This window comes from Convolutriloba macropyga, chromosome 6, assembly GCF_964194025.1.
Source record: "Convolutriloba macropyga chromosome 6, txConMacr16.3, whole genome shotgun sequence".
Classification (NCBI taxonomy): Eukaryota; Metazoa; Xenacoelomorpha; order Acoela; family Convolutidae; genus Convolutriloba; species Convolutriloba macropyga.
Genome location: NC_134473.1, coordinates 71668542 through 71693200, shown reverse-complemented (window position 1 = coordinate 71693200; position 24659 = coordinate 71668542). Strand labels below are relative to the sequence as shown.

General features: G+C 35.5%; 1 protein-coding gene across 1 annotated transcript in view; it reads right to left on the bottom strand.

Annotated features, from left to right (window-relative positions):
• Positions 1-11692: 11692 nt before the first annotated feature.
• The window catches only part of LOC142341182 (uncharacterized), a 36599-nt gene continuing 23632 nt past the window's right edge, over positions 11693-24659 (bottom strand). The window contains exons 2-4 of the mRNA XM_075392093.1: positions 20570-20704; positions 15079-15228; positions 11693-12048 (exon numbers count right to left, since the gene is read on the bottom strand). Coding sequence (XP_075248208.1) covers positions 11882-12048; positions 15079-15228; positions 20570-20704 — 452 coding nt within the window. The 3' untranslated portion in view covers positions 11693-11881. The remainder of the gene's footprint in view (positions 12049-15078; positions 15229-20569; positions 20705-24659) is intronic.

Here is a 24659-nt window from a genome sequence, read left to right as displayed (position 1 = left end):
GTCCGCCCACAGAATACGAGATCCAGTTTTCAAAACAACCAGGACAGTACAATCAATAATACTTTGGTTATATATGAGGGTCTAAACGTTTTCAGCTGTTAAAAATGTCTGGCAAATTAAGCATTGCAGAAAATGTTTTCACGTTTGCAAAACATATCGAAATTGTAGCTCAGGTTGCACGCAATTTTTACTTGGCATTTTGATGACTTCAAACCGTAATGACCGCCAAGTCTAGAAAACACGAGTACTTTGTCAAAGTTCACTTGAGTGAAAATTTTCTGTTATCGCTCAAAAGATGCCAGACACGCCCACTCCTGGAAAAAAACATTTGGGAATTTTTTGAGTTGGTAGATGTTGAGTTAGGTTCAACATAAACATTTTTCTTATTAAAAAATCGTTACCATTGTAGCAAAACTTGAAATTCATTAAGCACAAATATAATGTTTTTCAAAACTCCACTTCTGTTATTAACTGCTCGACACTCAAGACTTCTCAACTCTTGGTCAAGAATTGGCTAAAGACTTGACAAGTTTTTAAAAATCTTAAGATATGAAAAAAGACGTGATCAATACTGTTGTGTCAATTCAACACGTGTAGTTCAGTGGAAAAAGTACTGCAATTGGGAGTTCAAACAGGTTCCGGGAGACACTGGAAAAATTCGGGTAGTCTGTTTGCCGCCCAATTTTAACGCATTTTAACGCATATTGAGAGATTAATTGCGCATAGACCCGGGTCGAGGATTCGTTGAAAAATTTTGTAAGATTTGCAGTGAATAGTGGCAAAAAAATATTTCTCACCGCAAAACGCCTGCATTTTTTAAGCGGTGAATTCGATGAAAGCCGTGATTTTTTGTAATATTTACGGTTATAGCGGTGAAAATTTTAATTCAATTTCATTCACCGGAATTCGAATAAAAAAATAAACTGCCACTTACGAGTTCAGGTTCAAACCTCTGACTTCTTGCATGTCAAACCCCTTCTGCTTGCACTGCGTCCCTGTCACTTACTTCCATGCTAATTCCTTAGACAAAAATCTGATTCTATCCACGCTATGCAAAATTGATGCGATAAATGTGATATATCGAGAAGTAGCGAACTTAGCAACTTCAGTTAAAACTTCGATATATAAAGAAAACTTTCTTACCTGATGTTTGGTGAAGTGAAATTGAATAATGGCTTCTAATTTGAACGAATCGTCGATTCAAATTTATTCATACCACAAGTTTATCAATGTGCATAAACCATAAATTTGTGAGACAGATTCGACCTTCCCACCACCAAACACGATCAGTAACCAACTCTCCCGGAGAACAGATCCCCCACGCTGATGCTCTGAGCAGACTAGACTTTGATGATGACGATGACAATGATCGATTCTGCTTTGCTCTTGACAATATCTACTTTGTCCAATCCGACCTGGTAACACAGTCAGAAGTCAAAACTGAGCTGGGATCGAATCGACTCTTTCAAGATGTCATCAAACGAATAAAAAGCGGCATCTGGAAACAGTGCTCAAAAGCAGAGAAAGGATTTGAACAACAGAAAGACGCCTTGACCATTCACAATGGAATCATCTTTCGAGGAGTTGTGCCTTTCGTTCCACCCAAACTAAGACCCACGGTGATGGCCAAAGCTCATGAGACTCACCCAGGCAAAAATGCAACTGAAACAGCAGTTCGAATGATGGCTTGGTGGCCCGGCATCAGTCAAGATGTTCTTCGATATGTTAGTAAATGTAAGGAATGCCAAGAAAACAGGCCTAGCCTGGGAAAAACAGTATCTACTTGGTCGGAAACTGAAGTTTGGGAAAGACTCCACATGGACTGGGGCTACGTTAAGGATCAAGGTAATATCTTAGTGATAGTAGGCGCGGGATCAGGTTGGATAGAAGCCTTCCCTGCGGGAAATAGAACCTCACAAACAGTGAAGGTGTACTTGAGTCAAATCCTTGCAAGATTTGGGATACCAGGAACATTAGTATCAGACAATGGTCCTGAGTTTGTGAGCAGTGACCTAAAGCAATGTTGTGAATCACTTGGGATTAAAAAGATGGAATCTCCAATCTGTCATCCAAGAGCAAATGGAATTGCTGAACGAGCGGTCCAAACAGTGAAACGGGCTATTCAAGCCTGGAGTCCAAATCGGAATGTGTCATTTGGCGCTTTCCTACAGCGGGCTTTGATGACACATCGGAAAATTTCCAAGACGCGGGGCAAAACTCCTGTAGAACTGCTACTGGGACGCAAAATAAGACTTCCAGCATTCACTGATTTTGATCTGTGTGAACGAGTCCTCTTCAAACCGTTGAACAGTTCACCAACGGTTCCAGCTATTTTCATTATCCGTAGAGGAATGAACACTTTGTTCATCCAGCCGGAGAATTCAAACATGACAGTTCTTGTTAGTGACAACCAAATTGCACGGTTGGAACCTGACGACATCAGGACTGAATCTACTGACTCACAGTCTAAGAGAAGTAGGGACGACATAGACGTGGCATTACCCAACTCTACTGAAGAAACCTCAGTAGTTGAAGGGGAACAACATTCAGTGGCCACGAGAACTTCAAGCAGAAATAAAAAACAACCAGAAAGATTTGGAGAAGCTATTCCGACAAACTTGCTTAAAAAGGAGGGAGGATGTGATATATCGAGAAGTAGCGAACTTAGCAACTTCAGTTAAAACTTCGATATATAAAGAAAACTTTCTTACCTGATGTTTGGTGAAGTGAAATTGAATAATGGCTTCTAATTTGAACGAATCGTCGATTCAAATTTGTTCATACCACAAGTTTATCAATGTGCATAAACCATAAATTTGTGAGACAGATTCGACCTTCCCACCACCAAACACGATCAGTAACCAACTCTCCGACCCTCCCAGTAGATAGCAATGACATGTTCTCAGGTAGGGAGAACAGTGTGTTAAGTGCAAAAAACTGCACTAGTACTTGCCATATACGGCATGGGGAAAAACTTGTTCACAACTAAGGTGTATATTAACACATATCAGTTTATCTATATCTAGACGGATCTGTAAATTTTCATACTGATACGGATTATAAATACTTGTGAAATTTTGTACTTTTAGGCCATTTTGAATTCAATTATTAAAATAATAAAATTCTTGTTACTCTTGCTCGAGACCACGACAATAAATTTTTGTAATGCCTTTAAAATGATTTGTATGAAATCTTCCAGTCAATAAGTTGAACGCATTAGATTAAAATTTTATGATAAATCAACATGTTGGCGCATGCATTAAATCAGCTCACACTGCTAATTTTTCTAGAAAACATGCTCTAATAGCGCTTACATCAGATGACACAATCAGCCAAAATCTCCATCAACTTTTTCTTGATTCCATAACGTTGCAGAGGTATACCAATATTGTCACGGGCAAATCTGCCTGATCTGTATTCCTTTTCGCTTTCTGTGTTAACACATTGAAAATGTATCAATACTGCGATAAAAAAAAATGATTTAGTGAATTCGGACTAATTTGAATTGTGCAACCGGTGATTGCAAAAGTGTCCAGATACTACTTTAGATATAACCTTTTATCCTATTTTTGGAGAGGTATGTAAAACATTCTAACAAGATTTAGGTATCTATTTTTGCTTTAGCTTAACTTTATTCCTAGGTGATTGTAACATTATTCCGCAGTTGATGTATCTATAATCCGCAATTTACCTTATTTAATGCAAGCCTTTGCGCATGTAGAAGTGTTGTCAAGCCGAATATTACACCATTTAGCGATTAGGTAAACTTACCACTAAAGTTTTATTTGGTTTGAATTGCACAAGGGAAATATACAGGAGCGTTTCACAGCAAAGTTTACAGTCAACGTGTCAATAGTCCTTAAGGTTAATGGAGGGGTATTTCTGTAACCAAATTTAAAAAAAATTGCACTTTTTCTCGCTAATTTGTGGTTTTTTTTGCAATAAAGAATTAATGAATGTTATTCAATTTAATTTTTAATTTTAATTGATATTGTTTAATAAATTAGTAAAAGTTTATTTGATGTGAGACACAGGCTGACAATAGACACCTATTAACAGACACCTGTCAATAGACATCTGTTAATAGAGGAAAAAAGGTCGAATCAACTCAATTGAAAAAAAATCATTTGTTAAATTCAATTGAAAACCACCCAATAATTGGAATAAGCAAGACAAAGCAGTAACCACTTATTAATTGAAATCGACAAGGCAAAATAGTAATCATTTGATATATGATTTTTTACTGAAAAATTTCTCAATTGAGACTTTGTGATTATGCACGAACGAGAAGATTTACGGAGTTACCGCAGAAAAACACCTTCGTTTTAATGATGGAAAGTTTTGCCTTAGCGCTAGATTTATCGATGAAATTGCTGAACCAATCTTAGAGCATATAAAAAAAAATTCCTCTGCAAATTTAAATGGAACCAACCTATGAGTTAAGGATTTCTTGAGGACGTCCTATATTGATAAAAAGCCTGCATTTCTTCCAATATTTCGAGACAAATAGAAGAGTTGTTGTAAATTTATCAAATCTCTGTATGGTTTTTAAGCTTTAAACCACCTTTACGAGCTCAATTACTATAGCTTAAACTTCTTTTACATGGTCAAACACGCGCATTAAATTAGGCACAATTCCGGATGATAGATACATTAACTAGGGGTTATAAATGTATTCACTGCGAAAAGTAGATACACATAGTACAAAAATAGATACCAAAACTGCCACATAATTTCCAACTTGAAAGTATCACAATTCCAGAAAAGCGTTGGAGCCACTTTTGTGAAAAATAGATATTGAGCTAGTCTCCTATTTTGCAGATTTTAGGTATCTAGATTCCTAGCGGGTTTAACTAAGGCGGAAATTTTTGGTTATACCTCTGCAGCGTTATGTCAATTCACGCAAATTCGAGTAGCAATGTAAAGTTTCTGAATTATCGAGCTGTTTAGTGGATGAAAAATTATCAAAAACTATCAGCTTAATGGTGTTTTCAATTTGATATCAATAAATGTAAATAGTTTGGGTTAAATTGTTTTCCCGTTTATTTATTGCATTCATCACACACGGTAGCTATCCGCTGATTGGAAATCAGTTTTTTTCTACGATTTTAATTAATATTAATGCTTAGTTTTTTATTTTTGGTTTTTAATTGTTCGAACTCACTTTAGTGGAAGAGAAACTATATACTGAAATTTCAATCGGTTTTGGCGGATCTATACAATCATCGTAGAGGTCTGTGACTGGTATCATTAGAAAGCCCGTGCAGCTTTGAATACATAATCAAAAACATTTTTTTACTTCCGTTTATTCCATGGAGCTATATATGTTCATGATTTTGAAAACTGAACATGTATAAAACTTATATTTCATTTCATTGCTTTCTGATTTAAGGGCTTCAATACGGTTATTTCAAAAATTTTAATTCAATTCTGATTTTTTTGTCGTTTTAACGTTCTTTTGGTAGACGTATCTGATATTCTGAGTAATGTGAATAATGACAGATCTCAATGGATTTTCTGAGCAATCAAGGGTCATATTAAGTTATTCCAGTTGATAGCTGATGTTTTTATTACTTTGACATAAATATTTCCGATTTTTTTTTGTATTTTTCCTTTTTTGTTTTTTTTTACTAATTGTTACGTAATCTCAGAGGTCAGATGTCTCATTTTCGGTGTTCGAAAAAGTGCAATTGATTTTAATTTACTTTTTACGGAATGAATTAACGTTTTCCACACCGTCCTAATTTGGACATTTTCAATGGAAAGTTTTAATTTTAAATAATTAATGGAGTTTATGTTTTTCGTCTTAAATTGTCGTTTCTTTTTGTAGACGTATGAAAAATTCTGTATAATGACAGGTTTCATTGTCTTAATGTTGTATTTAAAGACTTCAATTGGCATCTAATGGTTTTCATTATGTGAAATTATTTGTCTTAAAAAAACTTGAACGTATTTTCTTAAAAGTGTTCGTTTTTTACTACTTGTTACGTAGTCTCATTATTCAGCAGTCAGATATTTCGTTTTTGGTGTTCAAAGAAAGTACATTTGATTTTATTTAATAATCTTATTATTTTGTATTATACCTGGTTAAGTACAAATTAATGTCTAGTTTAGATTTTATTTGATACTATTTTGGATTTGTTATTATGTTATAACTTTATTACGTTATAACATTGTTCTATTGTTATGACATTGAGTTTTGGGTTCAAATGTTTGTTGTTGTCATTTGATTTTTTGTTTGTCTTGTCTCGTAGTCTCAATAATGGCAGAATTTTGATCTCGTACTAATTTCAAATTATTTACTTTACCAAGTGATTTGATTTGGGAGCAATTTTTTATTCATACACCAAATAATTTTAAACAATATTTGAACTTTTGTAGCTTTTCTATCTTTTCCTCACATGGTGGAAAATTAGGCCAAAATTGCGGAAGAGCGCGGTCGGACATTTATGTGCAAACGCACATTACCGAGCTTCTTTTTTTTTCACTTTAAACGCAGAACACTTTGTGGTAATTGCAGGTTAGCAATTATCGAAACAGGTCAAATGTTTGTTCATTCGTTGCGTGTATGATAAAACGGCCTTTGAAAAAGCATGAAATATATGACAAAATTGATTTTTGTCTGAAAAGGACTACGTTTCAGTTTGTTTGATTACTGGTTATTTTTTGCAGCGCATTACTGCTACCTTTTATGTGGTAAATTTAATAAAAAGATCAGAATGAACACGGACCGTAGTAATCATCTGCACCAGTAGAGATCCACATTATTGCATGCAATAGTAAAATTGAAAACATAGCCGACAAACGTCGGACGAATCGCTCCGTGGGAGGGGGTCTTTGGCTGCACGGGACAGTTACGGCCTGAACGATGTGCAGAGGTGGGTATTGGGGAAGGGTGAAATGTGTGTGTGTGTGTGTGTTTGTGTGTGTGTGTGGGGGGGGGGGGTTTGTGTGTGTGGGGAGGGGGGGGGGGGTGGTGGTTTAAACTCTAAGAACCGCCCTTCGCACCATAGGTATAAGTCTCCAAAACAGTTTCTGTGAATCGCATACTTGGAGACTATTGAGCTGAAAGGCTCTAAGAGCACTTAATGTCCGCTGGGGCTACCTGTTTATCCCGTTTTTGAGGACGAAAAGTTAAATGGGTCAGACGAAAAATCGGTCAAGCGAAAAATTGCATAAAAAAGACCAACAGGACTAATATAATCGCTACAAACTTTGTTTGAGAGCAATTAATTAGTACTCGAACAGTCTATCTTCAACATAATTGGTTCTTGCAGACTGAACAGCATAAAAACAGGTTAGAATTTATTATTTTTCCAGATTAGAGATTCAGATCTCTAGTCTGGAAAAAATAATAAATTCTATAATTTTCGTCATATAATTTATAGAGTAGACAAGGAAAATATTGAAAGTTTTATAATTTTTTTTATTTTTGGGTGACCAGAAGCTGGTGTTACAAACACGACTATGATTTCACAATGATTGGTTTAGAAATGCTAAAAACCTATTTTCTTTTATTTTACCGAGATGTCTATTATGGATCTTTTCTGCTAGCGCCCCCCCGCTTAGTTAGGCACCCCCCATTTATAAATGTGTAAAAATATTGTTAAAAGCTAAGTAATCTTATACGTGAACATATATGAGCAATATGCATTTACTAAAAGCTAGCACAGCTATGGTTTGAAAGTATTACGTATTCAACCAAAATTTGTTGCATATAACGTAAGCATCAATAAAAATTTCTGTATTAGATCATTTTTGGTGTTATCGGCTACAATAAAGGGCTTGATTTTTTAAAACTTCTAAAGGCAACTACTCTAAAAGTGCCTTCAATCTACCTATACACTCTTGTTTGTTTCAATGAAATGCAAATATCGCTTCTTACAATTCGCGAAAACTTAGATTTTTGGGGGGTGCAAAATTTAACGGCTATATAAGGCTGGGGGGGGGGGGGGGGGGGGGGGGGGGGGGGGCTAGCAGATCCCTGTTGTGCGATGCCTCTATGCGGGATCTAACTTGGATCTCAACCCGTCTCCCGTCTTCAGCTGGGGTGTAACTCGGGTTCGAGATCCACTTCAGACTAATTAGAGCCCAATTTGGCATGGCCAGCCTAGCACTCCTCTAGTGACGACAAAGGTGCGTCAGTGATTAAAACGGTCTTGGTTTGCGTGTACTAGCCACCGAATTGCTTTGTTTCCGAAAAACAACATCAAATTGTTCTCTTTCCAGATTTTTTGAATTGACAATCGGGGAGCGCTTTAATTACTCAAGTTAATGCAGAATTTAATGAAATTGGTTTAATTTGAGACATCAAAAAATAAAAGAAAGCCCAATTTATTCACCATAATTATGATTGTATTCGGAGACATTATAATAAAAACTCAACTGTGGAAGGCCACAAAACGGATATCTTGCTTCGCTTCCTCCATGAACAGTTTTTCTTCGGCAAGATTTCATTCAAACTATTCTTGCATTAAGCTGTGCTTGATAATAAGACTTGTTCTATAGGAGTCCTATAGGAGAAAGGAAGTCAAGACTAGTAGGGTCAACATATTATAAACATACCCGGTAGATTGCCGGAAAATAGCCGCCATTGATTCACATAACACCGGTTGGGCTTGAAGGAACAGAGAAACAATGTTAAAATAAGATTGTTGTACAAAAACTTTCTTAAACTCTTATTTCTCCCGTAAAATCTCCTGTTTCATACTTAGAGGATAGGGGATAGCAGCAATGCTGAAACGAATGGGAGATGTAATTATGACTTCTAGGAACAAAGTTCAAATAACGGGATTCTAAAATTGGGCTTCATGGCTTTACCCCCTCTTTCATTTTGATTTTGTTTATCGATGCTGATTCTGTTGACTTAAGATTGCTTGCTACTGCTGTTTAAAAGGACTTTGAGCAGGACGAGCGAAGAATTAAACTAGCCTAGAGAAGTCAAAAAACAGATTTCATGCAAATTATTGCATAAGACCTGACCTAAGGTAACATACCAAGAACATACCAAGACAACAACTGAATTGAAATCTGAAGAATTAATTAGAAAAATCGAGAATTCTTTAATTGACCAAAAAAGAATTGAATAACACCAGCCAAAAAAAATTTCTACACAAAATTAGAATTATCAAAATAGAACTTGTATTGTAGATACTCTGGATGTCAAGGTATCCAGAACCAATAAAAAATTTACAGAAACTTGCAAGAAAGACAAAACACAAATGGGCCTTTCAGAGATTTCTTTCTGGACACAAACGACAAGCAGAAGCAAAAACCACAAAAAGTGAATGATTTCTGTTAAAGTACGTTCTTGATAAAATCTCCAAAATTATTGATGTTATTGTCACCCAGAAACATTTTTATTTTGCTAAACTGATTCGAGATTTAACCATCAAGATACGCGACTGATTATTGCAGTTAAAAGACCCAAAAAAGCAAATAAAAATTAAAATTAACCTTGAAATTAATTAATAAATAGTAAGGTTCAAAAACAGTAATCGCCTATACATTGTCACTTTCTTTAAAAAAACAACACAAACTGCAGACTGAATTAAAAATTCTGGTTGAAAAATTGAAAAAGAACGAAAAATGTTTAGAAACCTTGCCAAAATTACAAAAAATTATTGAAATGCAGCTGAAATTTGTGATGGTAAATTTTCCCAAACGTTTTTTTGTGTCATTAGAGTTTATTCACTAACACAAATTAAAGCCTGAAAACTGTTCATTGGTTACACAGAAAAATTTTCAAAAAACTTTTGAAAAATATTAGCAAAAAGTTCTTTGATTCTGCTGTTCAGGTTGGCATAAATCGGCAAATTAGCATAAAAAAGATATTTTTCTTAGCATAAACGCCATACGAACCATGCATGAATATGAAAATTACAAAATTAAAAAAAAATAGATACAATGTTAAATTCAAAGTAAAGCTTCTTTCAGGGCTCAAAAACAGCCAAACTGACTTTTTCAGCTTCATTTCAGCCCCTCCCCCCGCTGTTTTAATACATTAAACACCTAACTGGCTACTAAAATTAAAACAAGCTGAGATATTTTATTGCAACATAATTCTCACCGGGCTTGTGTGTGTGGTAAGGTGTGAAGTATGATCTTACAAGAAATCATAGTGGGACACGTCTTGAATAAAAATCCAGCGAATTGAAATAAAAACTTAAAACTAATGCATCTGGCACTCAGATCAATTGGAAAATTCCATCCAAAAAGACAAGTTGTCTTATAAATTTAGAAGTTAATACAAACAATCTAAACAAAAATATAGTCATTGCTAAAACTGTTGAAATTTTACCCTAGAGGCTAAAAATGGTTTTGCAAATGCTGCTACTAACCCATGCAAAAGCTTCAAAGGGGTTTGTCGGCCACCGAATATAGAAAAATTGAGAAATATAGTAAATATGTTATGAATGAGAATGGAAAAATTCAATAAAGCAATTCACAGATTTGCAATATTAACATGTTCAAAAACATTTTGTGGCACTCAAATTTGACTGCCAATTCATATGGAAGACCTGAAAAGTATCATTGGCAATTGAACATCAATAAACTGCGAAAATGAAAAAAATTGTGAAATAAATTGCAAATTTTTTGAAACGCCGGAAGATTTCGTGATATCAATATCTTCAGAGCCAGTCATTGTCTCCAGAAAATATCCATTTCAAGCCTAAAAAATTCACTGGCGCATAACTATTGCTAAAATGGGAACATGATAAAAACTTACAGAAAATTTCAATTTTTACCAAAAAATGTCATAAATTCCTATAATTAAATTGCTGTAAGCCATTGAATTGCCCCTACTAAATATGCATTAAACAATAAAAAAATCCCTAGAGGAAGATTTCTGGCACCTGGGGCTCGAAAAAATCAATTGACTCAAATGACAAAAACTTTCAAAAAACTTGAAAAAAAAACTGTAAGTTCCAAAAAAAATAAATTCTATGTTATATTCCTGATACTAAAATAATGAAAATCAATCCGATGCCAATAAAAAACTATACAGTAATTTTTTATTGAACCCTAAAGAACAATTCTGCTGCTTGAAATTGAATAAACTCAAAAATGGCAAATATTCTCAAAAAACTTTAAGAAATTTTTCGATTGTAAAGAAAGTGGAGCGCTATAAAAGCCGTCTGAGAAGAAGAGGGCGGCTATTAATAAAATTTTCTTGAAATCTAATCTGTTCTCTCTCCCCTCACGGTGCCAATTATGACCCCAATTATTATTTGTAATTATATAATTTATGTTATCATTGTGCTGATTTGTTAAAATTGGAATGAATGTTAATGTTAGGAATGTGTTGAAAGATGTGCTATATTTTTGTGAGAAATTTGCTGACAATATACAAGAAATAGGTTGAAAGTGTTGAATTATGAATTTTTGGAGCTGCTGAAACTTTGTAAGATGTGTGCTGCAAAATGTGCCGAAATTATCAAAGAAATGTGTTGACAAGTGCTGAAAATATTTTTATTCAGCATTTTCAGCGCCTTAAATTCTACTGTCAACACATTCAGCATATTCTTTACATAATTTCAACACATTCCGCTCATTTCTTACAAAATTCGTTTATACCCGCTCACATCTCAACCTGGGACGTATAGACCTTCGAGACAAAAAACTAGCCACCCTCTCCCTACTTGGGTGTCTGTTAATGTTTTAGGTCCAATGAGCTAAGGAGGAGGGGGCATTGAACAGAATAGATCTGAAATTATTAGATGATTAATTACAGAAGCGATAATCATAATCTATCAAAATCAAGGTGGATGAAAAGAAAGTCTAATAATTAATGTTCGCCTCGCAAGATAAAACGTTTTCTGCTTCTTGTCGTAGCTGCGTTTTGATGTTTATGTTTTGATGTTATGCGTCAATTTTCTGTTTACTTGTCATCTTTCTTAAAACATCTCTTTGGAGTGTCCCTAAATTCTTTCTCAGGATCAAAACATTGGCAATAGTAACCTTCGGACTCGCTGTACTGGCACGAGGCGCCTGAATTGCTTTGTCCACAGTCGGGACAACTGTCTGACGGATCAGGAGTTGAAGTTCCTAAGCGACATCATTCAAAACAGGTCGAATTAACGGCCTAAATTTTGCTTATTTCTAAACAAAAGTTTTCAGTCTCAGAGCCCTCAGACAGCAGAAATAATCTGTTCAAAGGTGAGGTGCAGACTCAAATTGTCTCTGATCAGACCGTCACAGACAAAAGAGACTTCTCATCAGACTAGTGTGCGCTCGAATCAGCCTCTGATCAGACTGTTTTTGACCTTCATTTGGCTCTTTCTGACGTCTTTTTGGCCAATTTTGACGTTATTTCGACTATTTAAGAAGTCTTTATCGGTTATTTTTGACGTTTTTTAAACTTACCAAGTCTTGGCCAACACTTGCATTTAGACTGACAAGTGTAAAAATTAACATGATCGTAGCTCTGATACAGTACTGATAAAAGTCTTGCAATTAGACATGCACAGTACTGATATTGACTTGGTATTCAGTCCGGTATAAAACTACGTGTGCTAGGGAAATTAGCCGGCAGGGCGTTTAGCCGACAAACCAAAAATGAGCAATTGAGCTGACAAGCATTCTGATTGGTCAAAAATTGAATTGAGTGTGGATTAAAAATTACAACATATGTCAGCAATTTCGTTCCAGTAGTTTTCAAGGTCAATAATTGCGTTCAAGTATGAGTCCCTAATTTTGAGAATTTTAGCATTTAATTGAATATGTTGACTTTTTTGAGAGGGTGCAGGCTACCCATAACGGTGTCCGCGAATCTCTAGCTGCGGATAACTTTCTTTATAATAGTTTTTCGATAACCGTCCAAGTTATGGTCAAAAGCGAAAAAAGGTAACTCCGATGTCTTTAATTTCAAATACGTTGCTGATATGTTTCTTTGATGTATTCTTGTTTCGTTTGTTTTTTTTTAGTTTTAACCCCAAAATTTTTAAATACTAGTCATTTTTGTTTTTGACAGCTCATTTTATCTTGCTTTGGGTTGAAAACCAAAACAGAATCAACTCCGATGTGTTCACTTTCAAATGAGACGCTCGTTGGTTCCTTTGGTGTGTTCTCGTTTTCTTCAATTTTTGTTCATTTTGACCTCAAAGTCCTTAATTTATGTTTTTTGTCTTAATGAGCTAATATGAACTTGCTTGGGGTCACAAAAAGAAAAAAAAGCTCCGATGCCTTCAATGCCATAAACGATGCTCATATGTTTTTTTGGTGTGTTCCTGATTTCTTTGTTTTTTTTGTTCTGACTCCAAAATTTTTAATTCATAGTAAGTTTTGTCTTTGATAGCTCACTTTAGGTTTTTTTCGTTTTGAGCCCAAAGTCCTTCAATTGTACTCAATTGGACTCAGTTAGCTAACAAAATCTTGCGTGGGTTCCAAAACTAAAAAATCACAACTCAGATGCCTCTATGCTTTCATTTTGTAAAAACAATTTTGATGGTGTATTTTTTTTTACTATTTGGTTGCTTGAGGCCAATTCAGTGTTATCGGAGCATTTTCAACCTGAAATTTAGAAAAGAAAGTTCACACAAATCCGTTGGCTTTGTTTGTAGCGTTGACACCCATTGCCTGCTGCCTTTTTCGGCTTTTTTGAGGTCCTCCCGGATAGACTTGACGTTTTTCGGCTATTCTTGACAGTTTTTCGGCTCTTTTAACGTTTATTTAGCCGTTTATGTTGTTTCTCGTCTTTGAGCATTTTCCCGACCATTTTAATTTTTCCTCAGTTTTGTAAGCGTTTTAGCGGCTATTTTTGATGTTTCAATTTGGCTATTTTTGACGTTTTTTAGACTTGCCATGTCTTGGCCAATAGTTGCATTTAGACTGACAAGTGTAAAAAAAGACATGATCGTAGTTCTGATACAGTACTGATACAACGTTTGCAGTTAGACGTGCACATTCGGCCAGTATAATAATGCCAATGCTAAGAAAATTGGCCGAGAGGGCGCTGAGCTGTCAAGCCAAAAAGGACCAAATTAGCCGACAAGCATTCTGAGTGGTCAAAAATTGAATAGAGTATGGATTAATAATTACAACATATGTCAGCAATTCCGTTCCAGTAGATTTCAAGGCCAATAATTGCGTTCAAGTATGAGTACCTAAGTCTGATGATTTTCGCATTTAACTCAATTTGTTGACGTTTCTGAGAGGGTACAGGCTCCCCTATACTCCTATACTTTGTTAGCAAATCTATAGCCGCGAATAACTTTCTTCTCTCAGCACTTTTTTTTAATAACTGTCCAAAAAACTGGTTTGCAATTTTGAAGTTTGAAGCCCAAATTCCAATTTTCGCTTTTATTTGTCGTTCTCAAAGTAATGGGTCAGTCAAAAACATTCCACATTTCAAGTCGTACGTTTCCAAGTGTTGTACAAAAGGTGAAAACTTGTAAGAAATATGCCGGCCTTTTTGTCGGCTAGATTTCTCATTTTCTTGATGTCGGCTAAACGCCCTGTCGGCCAATACGGCGGACACCAATACTACCAAATATTGGACAGTTTACGTAGTAGAATGGTTAGTTGACGTAATATTTGTGACGTAATTGGATTTGTGACGTAATATTCAGTGTTAACGACCAGTTTTGCTCGTATTACTGCTGTTTTATTGGATACTATCGCGTAACTCGGCGCTAGTGAAAATGGCAGACGTACCAAAATATAGAAATTTTATTGCTGACAAATCACAATCGAGAAAATAGGAATATTGTTTTCTGATTGGCTGATTGCTCAACAAATTTTCCATGTTTTAAAATAGGATATGCGCGTTAACGTAAAATTGCTCAGAAATTGCCATAAGCCGAAAAAACAAAATTATACTTTTATTGGGGGGAAACTGGTCTCACGTTCGGTTGTGATAGATTCACATCAAGTCCCATGGGCCGCTGAGGCATGGCCAGGTGCGGTAAAATTTACAATCTAGCATTAGGCTATTTCAAATTTAGGCTAATTGAACACTTAACAGTACAGTGTTTTAAATTTCTCAACCAATCACATTCGTTGAAATTTCTACATTTTGGTACGTCTATTTGTTAAGACGTCACCGCGTAACTCATTTCATAGATTATAAACCGTTACCAGGTATGCATGAAGGGTAGAAAACATCTCCAACTTCTTTCGTGCCTGGACTGTATCCCTGAAGACATGTACACTCGTATGGGAATGCGGCACTGTTGGAACAATCTCCTCCATCGCAGAAATCAGACCCCTCCGCACACTCGTCTATATCTTGAAAACAATCAACAAATAATGAATCTTTCGGATCTATTGTGTTTGCCCCCAGTGTTTTCTATGACCCGCAGTTACAAATTCTATGTTGTTATATAGCACGTTACAATGTAAATAAGTAGCACGTGCGCCTGGCGGCGTAAAAAATATGAGCCCACTAAGCTGGGGGGGGGGGGGGGGGGGGTTGGGGGCAAAACAGAACAGATCCAATCTTTCCCTTTTCATTGGCCCTAACCCTACCCCCCTTCTCGCCATCAATCCCCTTCCCCAGCAAAAAAAAAACATGTATGACCACCTGTAATATCTTCATTTACACTTTTCTAATGGAATAATCTACTAAAGGTATAAAGTTACAGTAGATGCAATTTTACAAGTAAGTAGGCAAGTGAGTGCGTTTGTAAGTTCAGCGGGAAGGAAAGGGATAGGGGGGCGGGGGGGGGGGGGTGCACGGGCCGAGGATTTGAGCCTATTCCACCGCTAAAAATTGTTTATAAGGTGGGAACGATATTCCTTTTTGTGTCCACTTTTATTTTACCTTTATGCCTGCCTAATTCCACCATTAATTTCCACCGTTGAAAATGGGGATAAGAGCGGAAGAGTTGATTCGGCGGAACTCCACTTCAACTAAAACTTATTTCCACCTTTAAATTAAATGACACAGCATTTATTGTCAGTTTGTCAAATATAGCCTAGTTGAGTGAAATGTAGGTGCCCAAGGGCTAGGGTTCAAAGTTTTCTCCGAAAAAATATTTCGGATCTACTCTGTTTTGGCCCCCAGTGTTTTTAACGCCCCCAAGTTACAAATTGTATGTTGTTGTATAGCACGTTACTATGTAAAAAAATAGCACGTGCGCCTGCGGGTGTAAAAGATAAAAGCCCACTAAGCTGGGGGGAACAGAATAGATTCAATATTTTATGTGACAATATACTATTTTTCACAATTATTTCCACCGTCAGATCAAAGCTTCTACTTTCAAATCCGTTTCCAATTTTTGAATTTTTCAATCTTATTTCACAGAGAAAATGATTAAAAACCAAAAATTTTGAAAGAATGGAGGGAAAAATTTATTGCAACTTTTTCCATTCTTTCCACCAATTCCATAAACACTCGTAGTTCAATCAACTTTAAGCCGATCAGTATTCCTGCCATTTAACACCTGTACAATATGAGAAAAAATAGTGTAAAGTTTTGATCAATTTAGGGATCTTTTCCGTTTGTGCCCACCAGCTTAGTGGGCGCATATTATTTGCGCCCCCCAGACGGACGTGCCATATTTTTACACAATGATGTACTATGTAATGGCACGTGCTCTGTAACTGGGGGCGCATAACGTACTGGAGGGGCAGAAACAATCCCAATTTAGTTGAAAAGATCCCAATTTAGTTGTAATAATTCGAATTCAGCTAATTTCAGAGAGTTGTCAAGTACAAAATTTCAATGTCGAGTTTCAAAGCGTTACAGAGTTCTTTCTCTATACTTTTAAGATTCGTCAAACTTACTGATGATATCATTTTCCGCCCTTCTCATATTCTATAGTTTAAATTAATTTTGTTTTAATTACCCAAACAACTCCATATTTTTAAATATAAAGGGTCGGACCATTCTAAGTAAACAAAACCCCAGAGTTTTTTACGTCCCCAGTTACAAATTTTATGTTGTTATATAGCACGTTACTACGTAAAAATTAGCACGTGAGCATGGGGGCGTAAAAACTATAAGCTCACTAAGGTGGGGGAGGGGGAGGGGGAGGGGGAGGGGGAGGGGAAACAGAATAGATCTAAATGAGAATCACTTTAATTTTGCGAATTGAGAATCGTGTTTGCAAAATTCTTTTAAATCTCCGCTCACTAATCAGTCAATCATTATCATACTGATGATGTCATTTTGCGAACTCTCTTTTAAGTTCTTTGTTTGCTACGTTTACTTAGGCCGGATTTTACTGAAACAAGCGTTTTGAACTTTTCTGCTGAAAATTCAAAGTCTATCACATTTCTCCACTAATATAGCCCCCAATAATGTAAATTTACCTTAATTGATATGTTGTAGGTGGTGGGGGCTATGAAAAGGAAAACCCGAAAGTTGTACAAAATAATGCACAGTACATATGTTTATCTAGTATTTTTCTGATCTGTTACCTTTTTTACGCTAGATTGTTAGTTGGCTCATTGAACATAATTCAAGTTTAAAGTTTTTGCAATATTTTCCGATTCCTTGTGATCAGTGTGCAGATAGAAAAACATTTTGTTCATTGCCGTTTTTTAGCCAAGTGTCACCAGTCTTAGATGATCTGACACCTTGCCCCTGTTTTAGATCTCGCTTGTGACATAATGGACATCTTAGATCTAGTCCCTGTTTTTTTCGGCTCCACCTGCTCGGACCGAATTATAGTAAACAAAATTTTGCTTCAATCTGTGTTTATAAGAAAATCAACTACTTCGGATTTTTCGTTTGACAATTATTGCTATTCATTGAAATTAACTGTTTCCCACATGTTGTTTATTACATTTAAAAATTCAAGCAGAAAAAATAGGATTCCTATTTGTTAGGGATTTTCATAGCACGACTTGCATAAGTAGTGTTGTAGGTTCAATTAATTCAAATATCAGTTGAATAAATTATAAGCCTTCAAGAAGAACTTTTCAATCCTATACAACTATACACAAGGATTATCATAAAAAAAATTTAAAATAAAGTTTGAGATGGTTTTCAGAGTGTCACTTTTTGATTCAATAACAGTTGCTTTCAATGCTGAATTGGGTTGAAGCCAATTGAGCAAAATACTACTTAAATTAATAATTCATTTGTACTCTACAATAATCAATGAATTTATTTTCATATAGAAAATTTTTTTTACTAGTTCGCTCATTCATCTAACAACACGATTTTAGTGGGGAGTTTTTTAGAATGTAAAATATTTTTTGCTATTGTTCGCCTATAAGTCAAATTTATGAAGAGCATATTTCGGTTTGACGAACCATTTTAGATACCTAAGACTAATTGAAGATTTCTATTTAATTAATGCTGCTTGAAACGCCAGAATCATAATCAATTTTTTTCCAGCAAGGATATTTTTTTGTTTGAGACAATCATTTCAAACTAGTAAAACAAACCAGGTTATGGGAGCTGTGTCAAGAGAAACTCAAACTTGTACAGCGTAACGCATGGTACATATGTTTATCTGTTATTTGTCTGGTCTGATATCCTTTCACGCTAGATTGTTAGTTTGTTAATTGAACATAATGTTATATCAGTTCAAATTTTTTGCAATATATTCCAATACCATTTGATCAGTTTGAAGATAAACAAAACTTGATTTCATTCTAGGATTTTGACCAAAGGTCGCTTGTCTTAGATGATCTGACATCTCGTCCCTGTCCTAGATCTGTCTGTGTCTGACATCATAGGCATCTTAGATCTTTTCCCTGCTTTTTTCGGCTCCATCTCTTCCGGCACGAAATATAGTAAAAAAGTCGGCACCAGACTGTGCTTATAAAAAAATCAACTACTTTTACTTTTTGTCAATTAATAATTGCTCAGAATTATACGAAATTCACAAAGTTTTCCACCAGTCCTATATTACATTTTCAAACAAAAGAATTGCAAAATGAACCGGCGAACACAAAATGCATTCATATTTGTTAAGGGACTACACAGCACAACTTACATAAGTAATGTAAGTTTTATTTACTCAAATATCTTTCAATGAAATTATAAGCAAGCAGGAAGAACCGTTCAAAAGAAAACATCTCCACACAGTTATTATGCTGAAATAAATATAAAAAAATTTTAAGATGATTTTCCGGGTGTAAGTTTTCGATTCAATAACAGTTGTTTCCGATGCAAGATCGGGTTGCAGCCTATTGACCAAAAAACTACTTACATTAAGAAATAGTTTTTACTTTACAATGTTTAATGAGGTTTATTTTGTTCTTGAAAACCAGTTCAGTCATTCATCTAACAACACGATTCGATTGGGATTTTTTTAATACTGATAACCAGTTTTTGTTGCTTTTCGCCTAAAGATTCAATTTTTTGAAAATCATGCTTCGTCTTGGGGAACGAATTTAGATACCTAAGACACATTGAAAATTGCTATCCAATTCCTCCTGCTTAAATCAGCAAAATCAGGATTATTTTTTTACAGAACGGTATCCTTTTTTGATTGAGAACGGCCATAAAAAACGTAAATCAACGCAAAAAAAATTGCAAGTTATTTTTTAAATTTCTGAATACTGATATCAGATACAGTTTTAACGTTACCGGGAGATTTGGACGGAACGGCGTCATTGTTATTTCAAAGGTTTTTTTGTATAAATCGAAACAAGTGAAAATACAGTTAAACTAACTCGATTGAGAGCGATTTGCTCTCAAAAACTCTTGAAAAGCAAGATTCATTTGTTTTCTTTTTGTGGTATTCCAAATGAAAAATTAATACCTGACTATTCTGCGATGGCAAAAATTTTTTAAAACGAAAGTAAATTACATGTAGAAAATGATATAACCAACCGTTGTTTTTTGACACTTTATCGTTTTGACAGCATGAATTGAGAAACTTCAATAAAAACACTTTGAAAAAATCGAAATCGCGCTATGAGTTTACAGTGAAATCCTGTATCTTTACAGCTAGTAACGTAAACTTTCTTGCTGCCACCTAGAATATCATATTTGCCTAATTGCCAGACATTTTACTGCTTCTCAAACTCTTGCGTTCTTTTTTTGAATGCTGAAAAATACATGGCTAATGTGCTATCGTAAAAACGAAGTAAAGCGTGCAAAATTTCTCAGCCAATAAGAATCGTTCTCAAGGAGTTATAACAATACAACGGTGGGAATTTCTATTTTTTTTTTCAAAAAAAAATCATAATGAGCTGTCGATGGGATTTGTTTTCAATGAGTTCATCAGGATGCAACAACTGAGTTTTCCATTCCCAGAAATTGCAATGTTGAAGACGTTGGCATGCAAAAAATCCAATAGAACCCTGAACAATAATATTATAAGAAGATACAGTATTTTGCGAGCTCTGTTCTGGACAAGCAAGTTTTCCAAGTCTCTCTTTTTTAGAGTAAAAATTGCAGAAACTATTTTATGGAGTAGGCCTGCCCAGATCAACGTGCGCGTTACTGAACAGACCCATAAAGACGATAATCAGCCATGATCAGAATTTAGCTCGTTACTCGCATCAGATTTTAGCAGAAATTGACTATAAACTTGTTTATGCAGTCAGACTTTAATATGGTGCTTAAATATGGTTGCGTTTTCAGTTTTCTGATCATTAACGCACACCTCGACCTGGGCGGGGGGGGGGGCTTTAGTACTACGAATGGTTTATGTCTACTAACCGACACATATAGTGCCATATTCCCCACTTTTTTCTGTTTCGCGATATCCTGAGAAGCATTCACACTTGTAGGGAAACGGGGGGTTCTCAGAGCAGGTACCCTGGACACATGGGTTGTTCATACAATCCTCAATATCTGGAATGAAAAGGATTTGTCTCACTTCTTCACTTCTCTTTTTAATGATTCCGAAGACCTCCCAAACAATTAATCAAACATCAACAAATTCAAAGGATATATTTTTGTTATCGATATAATCAGTATCAATTGTACCCCATCTTCAGCCCTATTTGTTTCAGCACCTATCATTTAAACCTGGATCTATCACCCCTTCATCATGTCACCCCGATTTGAATTGTAAGTAAAATTAATACCGCGAAAACGGTGATCAGCGTGCTGGCACGAGAGTGCAGTTACAGTATGTGGGAGTCACTGTAAGCCCTAATTGGATGGGTGTATAGATCCTGAAAGTAATATTCTTTTCGCAATCTGAAATTGTAATCTTTCTTGCAATAAAATGTTTTTGACTGAACTTTTTTTTTAAACAAGTAAATTGAAAATATAACCCGGGGGTTAAATATTACAAGTTTAAAATTATATATACAAAATTAGTACAATGTTAAAAATCAAAATTAGTGGTTCCGTTTTTTAAAGGTAAAAATAACTTTTGAAGCCACCAACGTTCCTTTCCAACGGTACAAGCCACCAACGTTCCTTTCCAACGGTTTCCAACTTGCACTGAGTGTGTTTCAAATTGGTTACGTGACTCTGCTAAAGTTACTTCGAAACCCTGGCAATATCTCGAATCGCTTCGCGGTTCTCGATCAACACCAGACTTTCTCACTGACTTCAACAGAGTAACGCAACCAATACAGTAACAAATTCAACAGCTATTTTTTGTTATCGATGTAATCGGTATTAATTGCACCCATCCTCACCCCCATTTGTTTCAACACCTATCATTTAAATGGTTCTATTCTGTTCCCCCCCCCCAGTGTCTTTTATGACCCCCAGATAAAAATTATATGTTCTTATATAGCATGTTACTATGTAAGAAAACAGCACGTGCGCCTGGGGGTCATAAAAGATTTATGCCCACTAAGCTGGGGCGATTTATGCCCACTAAGCCCCCCCGTGAAACAGAATAGATCCATTTAAATCTGATGATATCAATCATTCATCATTTCACCCCGATTTTACAGATTGTATGTATAGTTGACACCACAAATATGCAAAGTTATGGATATTAAGTGTTTGGATAATCATTTACGGGCTAAATGCATAAAGTTAGAGAGCAGATGATCATATGTTAATGGGGTATTTCTTTTTTTGGGGGGGGGGGACACGCGTAGGCATCGTGATGAATGCTGAAACACAGAAACATACGGTTTTTTGGTTTTGTCGTAGCGATCTTAGAAAAATCAGAATAAAGTTGAAAAATGAATAAAATGAAATAAAGAAATATCAGAGAAACAAGAGAAAAAAATGATACTTTCATTTGCTCATCTCTGAGCATGATAAACGACCACTCAATGTCAAAAACGTTGCTGAAGAAAAGTTCAAAAATAGTAAAACTATCATACGCCAGTGAATAATCACTGAACACCTGTTAAAAATGGTTTTGATTTGCCGTAATTTTGCCGTAATTTATTGGTGTTTGCATTTTTTTTCCAGCTTATCGTCCTGAAATTCATTCTCCAAAGTGTTGAAAAATACGTCTTGAAAAAACTGATAGCATGCGCTATAAACTGCATTAGTGCTACATTATGACTTGAGAAAATTTTGTTGCATATGTCACTGCACTCACAGTTCACTGTAACATTCACTTGTCTTGAAAATTGTTTCAGGGAACCAAATGTCGGTGGAACTAATTCTCGGTGCGTGAGAAACAAGCGTTCGGTAACCCTTGAACGGTAAATTGATACTGTCACAAGCCCATTAAATACTAATAGGAAATCGGATCTATTCTGTTTCCCCCCCGTGTTTTTTACGCCCCCCAGTTACAATTTATATGTTGTTATATAGCAAGTTACTATGTAAAAAAAATAGCACGTGCGCCTGGGGGCGTAAAAAATATGAGCCCACTGAGCTGGGGGGGCAAAACAGAATAGATCCAAGAAATCAAATATGAACTTTGTGTGACATCTAAGAAATCATATATAACCCTTGTATGATTACTAAGAAATCATATATAGATCCAACGTAGGATGCGACGTAAGATCCACTTATGGCCGGATCATTAAAAACGCACCGTGAGGGGGGCATGAACCGCAAATTTTGTAAATCTTTTTCACAGCATTTTTAACTTTTTGTTTTTTTAATAAGCTGGACAGGAACAAGCTCTTCAGACTGTTCTGCAAAACAATCTGTATAAATTTTTGCGAGCATTTCAATTAAGTCGATTAAGTCTATTCTGTTCTGATGCAGAAAATTGCAATACAATTGACGTTTTAATTTACAGTGTTTTGAAAACATTTTCAACTCTAAAACAAATGATAGCATTTATTGTGGTCTTTCATTTTGACCCTAGTTGTTCCGGAAAAAATTCCACCTCGCCATTAGTCATTTGACGTTTTAAAAGTTTGGAGAGAAAAACAGCAACCAAGACGTTTGTTAAGATCTTGACTGAAGACACACTGTTGAAGCAGCGAATATTGGTGCAGCTAGCTTTTAATGTTGAAAGTTGTCCAAACTTTACACAGAAAAACATGTTCGGTTGCTCAAGAAACCATTCAAACCCGAAATTAATAGTCGACGCAGTCTCCTAGAATAGATGAGCATCATGAGTCTTTGAAAAGACGAACACCTAAAATTTATTGCAGTACCGATTTAATTGCAAAAATGAAAGATGACAGCCACAATTTTTTCGAACAGAAACTCAAGAAGAGACTGCATTGAAAAACGATGAGATTTATTTTCACCCTGATAACTTTTCTTTTTTGAAATCGAAACTTGGTTGTGAATTTCCTTAATCTTTTATGCTTTGTCTAGAGAAGTTTTAATGTTCAAAACACCATCTAGGTTGACCTCTTTTGAGACTATATACAGCAGAGGCAGTGACCAAAGTAAATACACATTCTTTTCATAGCCCATTTAAGCCAAGCACGGTCTTTTCGTGAACACGTGTGGTCCACTACAGTGTTTTCATGAGTGTAGGCGTTTCGTAAATGACACACATTTCTAGATTTTCAAAAATAGTACCCTTCAACAAATAAATTATATTTTTTTTCACTGCATTCAGTGCAATTCCTATGGGATCGCAATAATTATGTGTATTAATAAGACACTTGAGAGTGGTGAGTTTTCCGACGATTTGTGTCAAATTTAGCGTCGATTGTTTTGTAAAAAAATTGTATCAAGGATTTTATCGACAAAATTTTTTATCGTTTTTGCAGTTTTTAGTGTTTTTTTTTACCGCATTTAATGCTAAAACATCCAATTCTTATGAAATTAAAGTTTCGCCGCATTCATCGCAATGATTACTCCGCAAAGGCAGTCAAAACTGAATGTGGTAGAGTGTGAACAAGGATAATTTTGAGCGAGCCAAAAACCTATCCAATATTCATTTGAGACAAAAACGCAACAAAAAATTGTCGAGGCAAAAACGCCCCCAAAATGCTTGGACTAGGTAGAAACGCGCAAAACTTTTGACCGAGGCAAAGTTTGATCATTGGTGATTATTATCCAGATGGGTCTCATCATGCATAACTCTTGCCTGTAGATTGCAATTCTTATGTGTATTAATAAGACACTTGAGAGTGGTGAGTTTTCCGACGATTGCGTCTTTTTAGCATTGATTTTTTTGTAAGATTTCTAGCAAGGATTTAATCAGAAATTTTTAAAGCGTTTTTGCAATTTCTAATGTTTTTTCATTGCATTTAACGCTAAAATCTCCAATTCTTATGAAATTAAAGTTTCGCCGCATACACCGCAATGAGTAGTCCACAAAGACAGTCAAGACTTGAATGTGGTAGATTGTGAACAAGGATAATTTTGAGCGAGCCCAAAACCTATCCATCTTTCATTTGAGACAAAAATGCAGTCAAAAAATTTTCTGTCGAGAAAAAAACGCCCCCAAAATGTTTGGACTAGG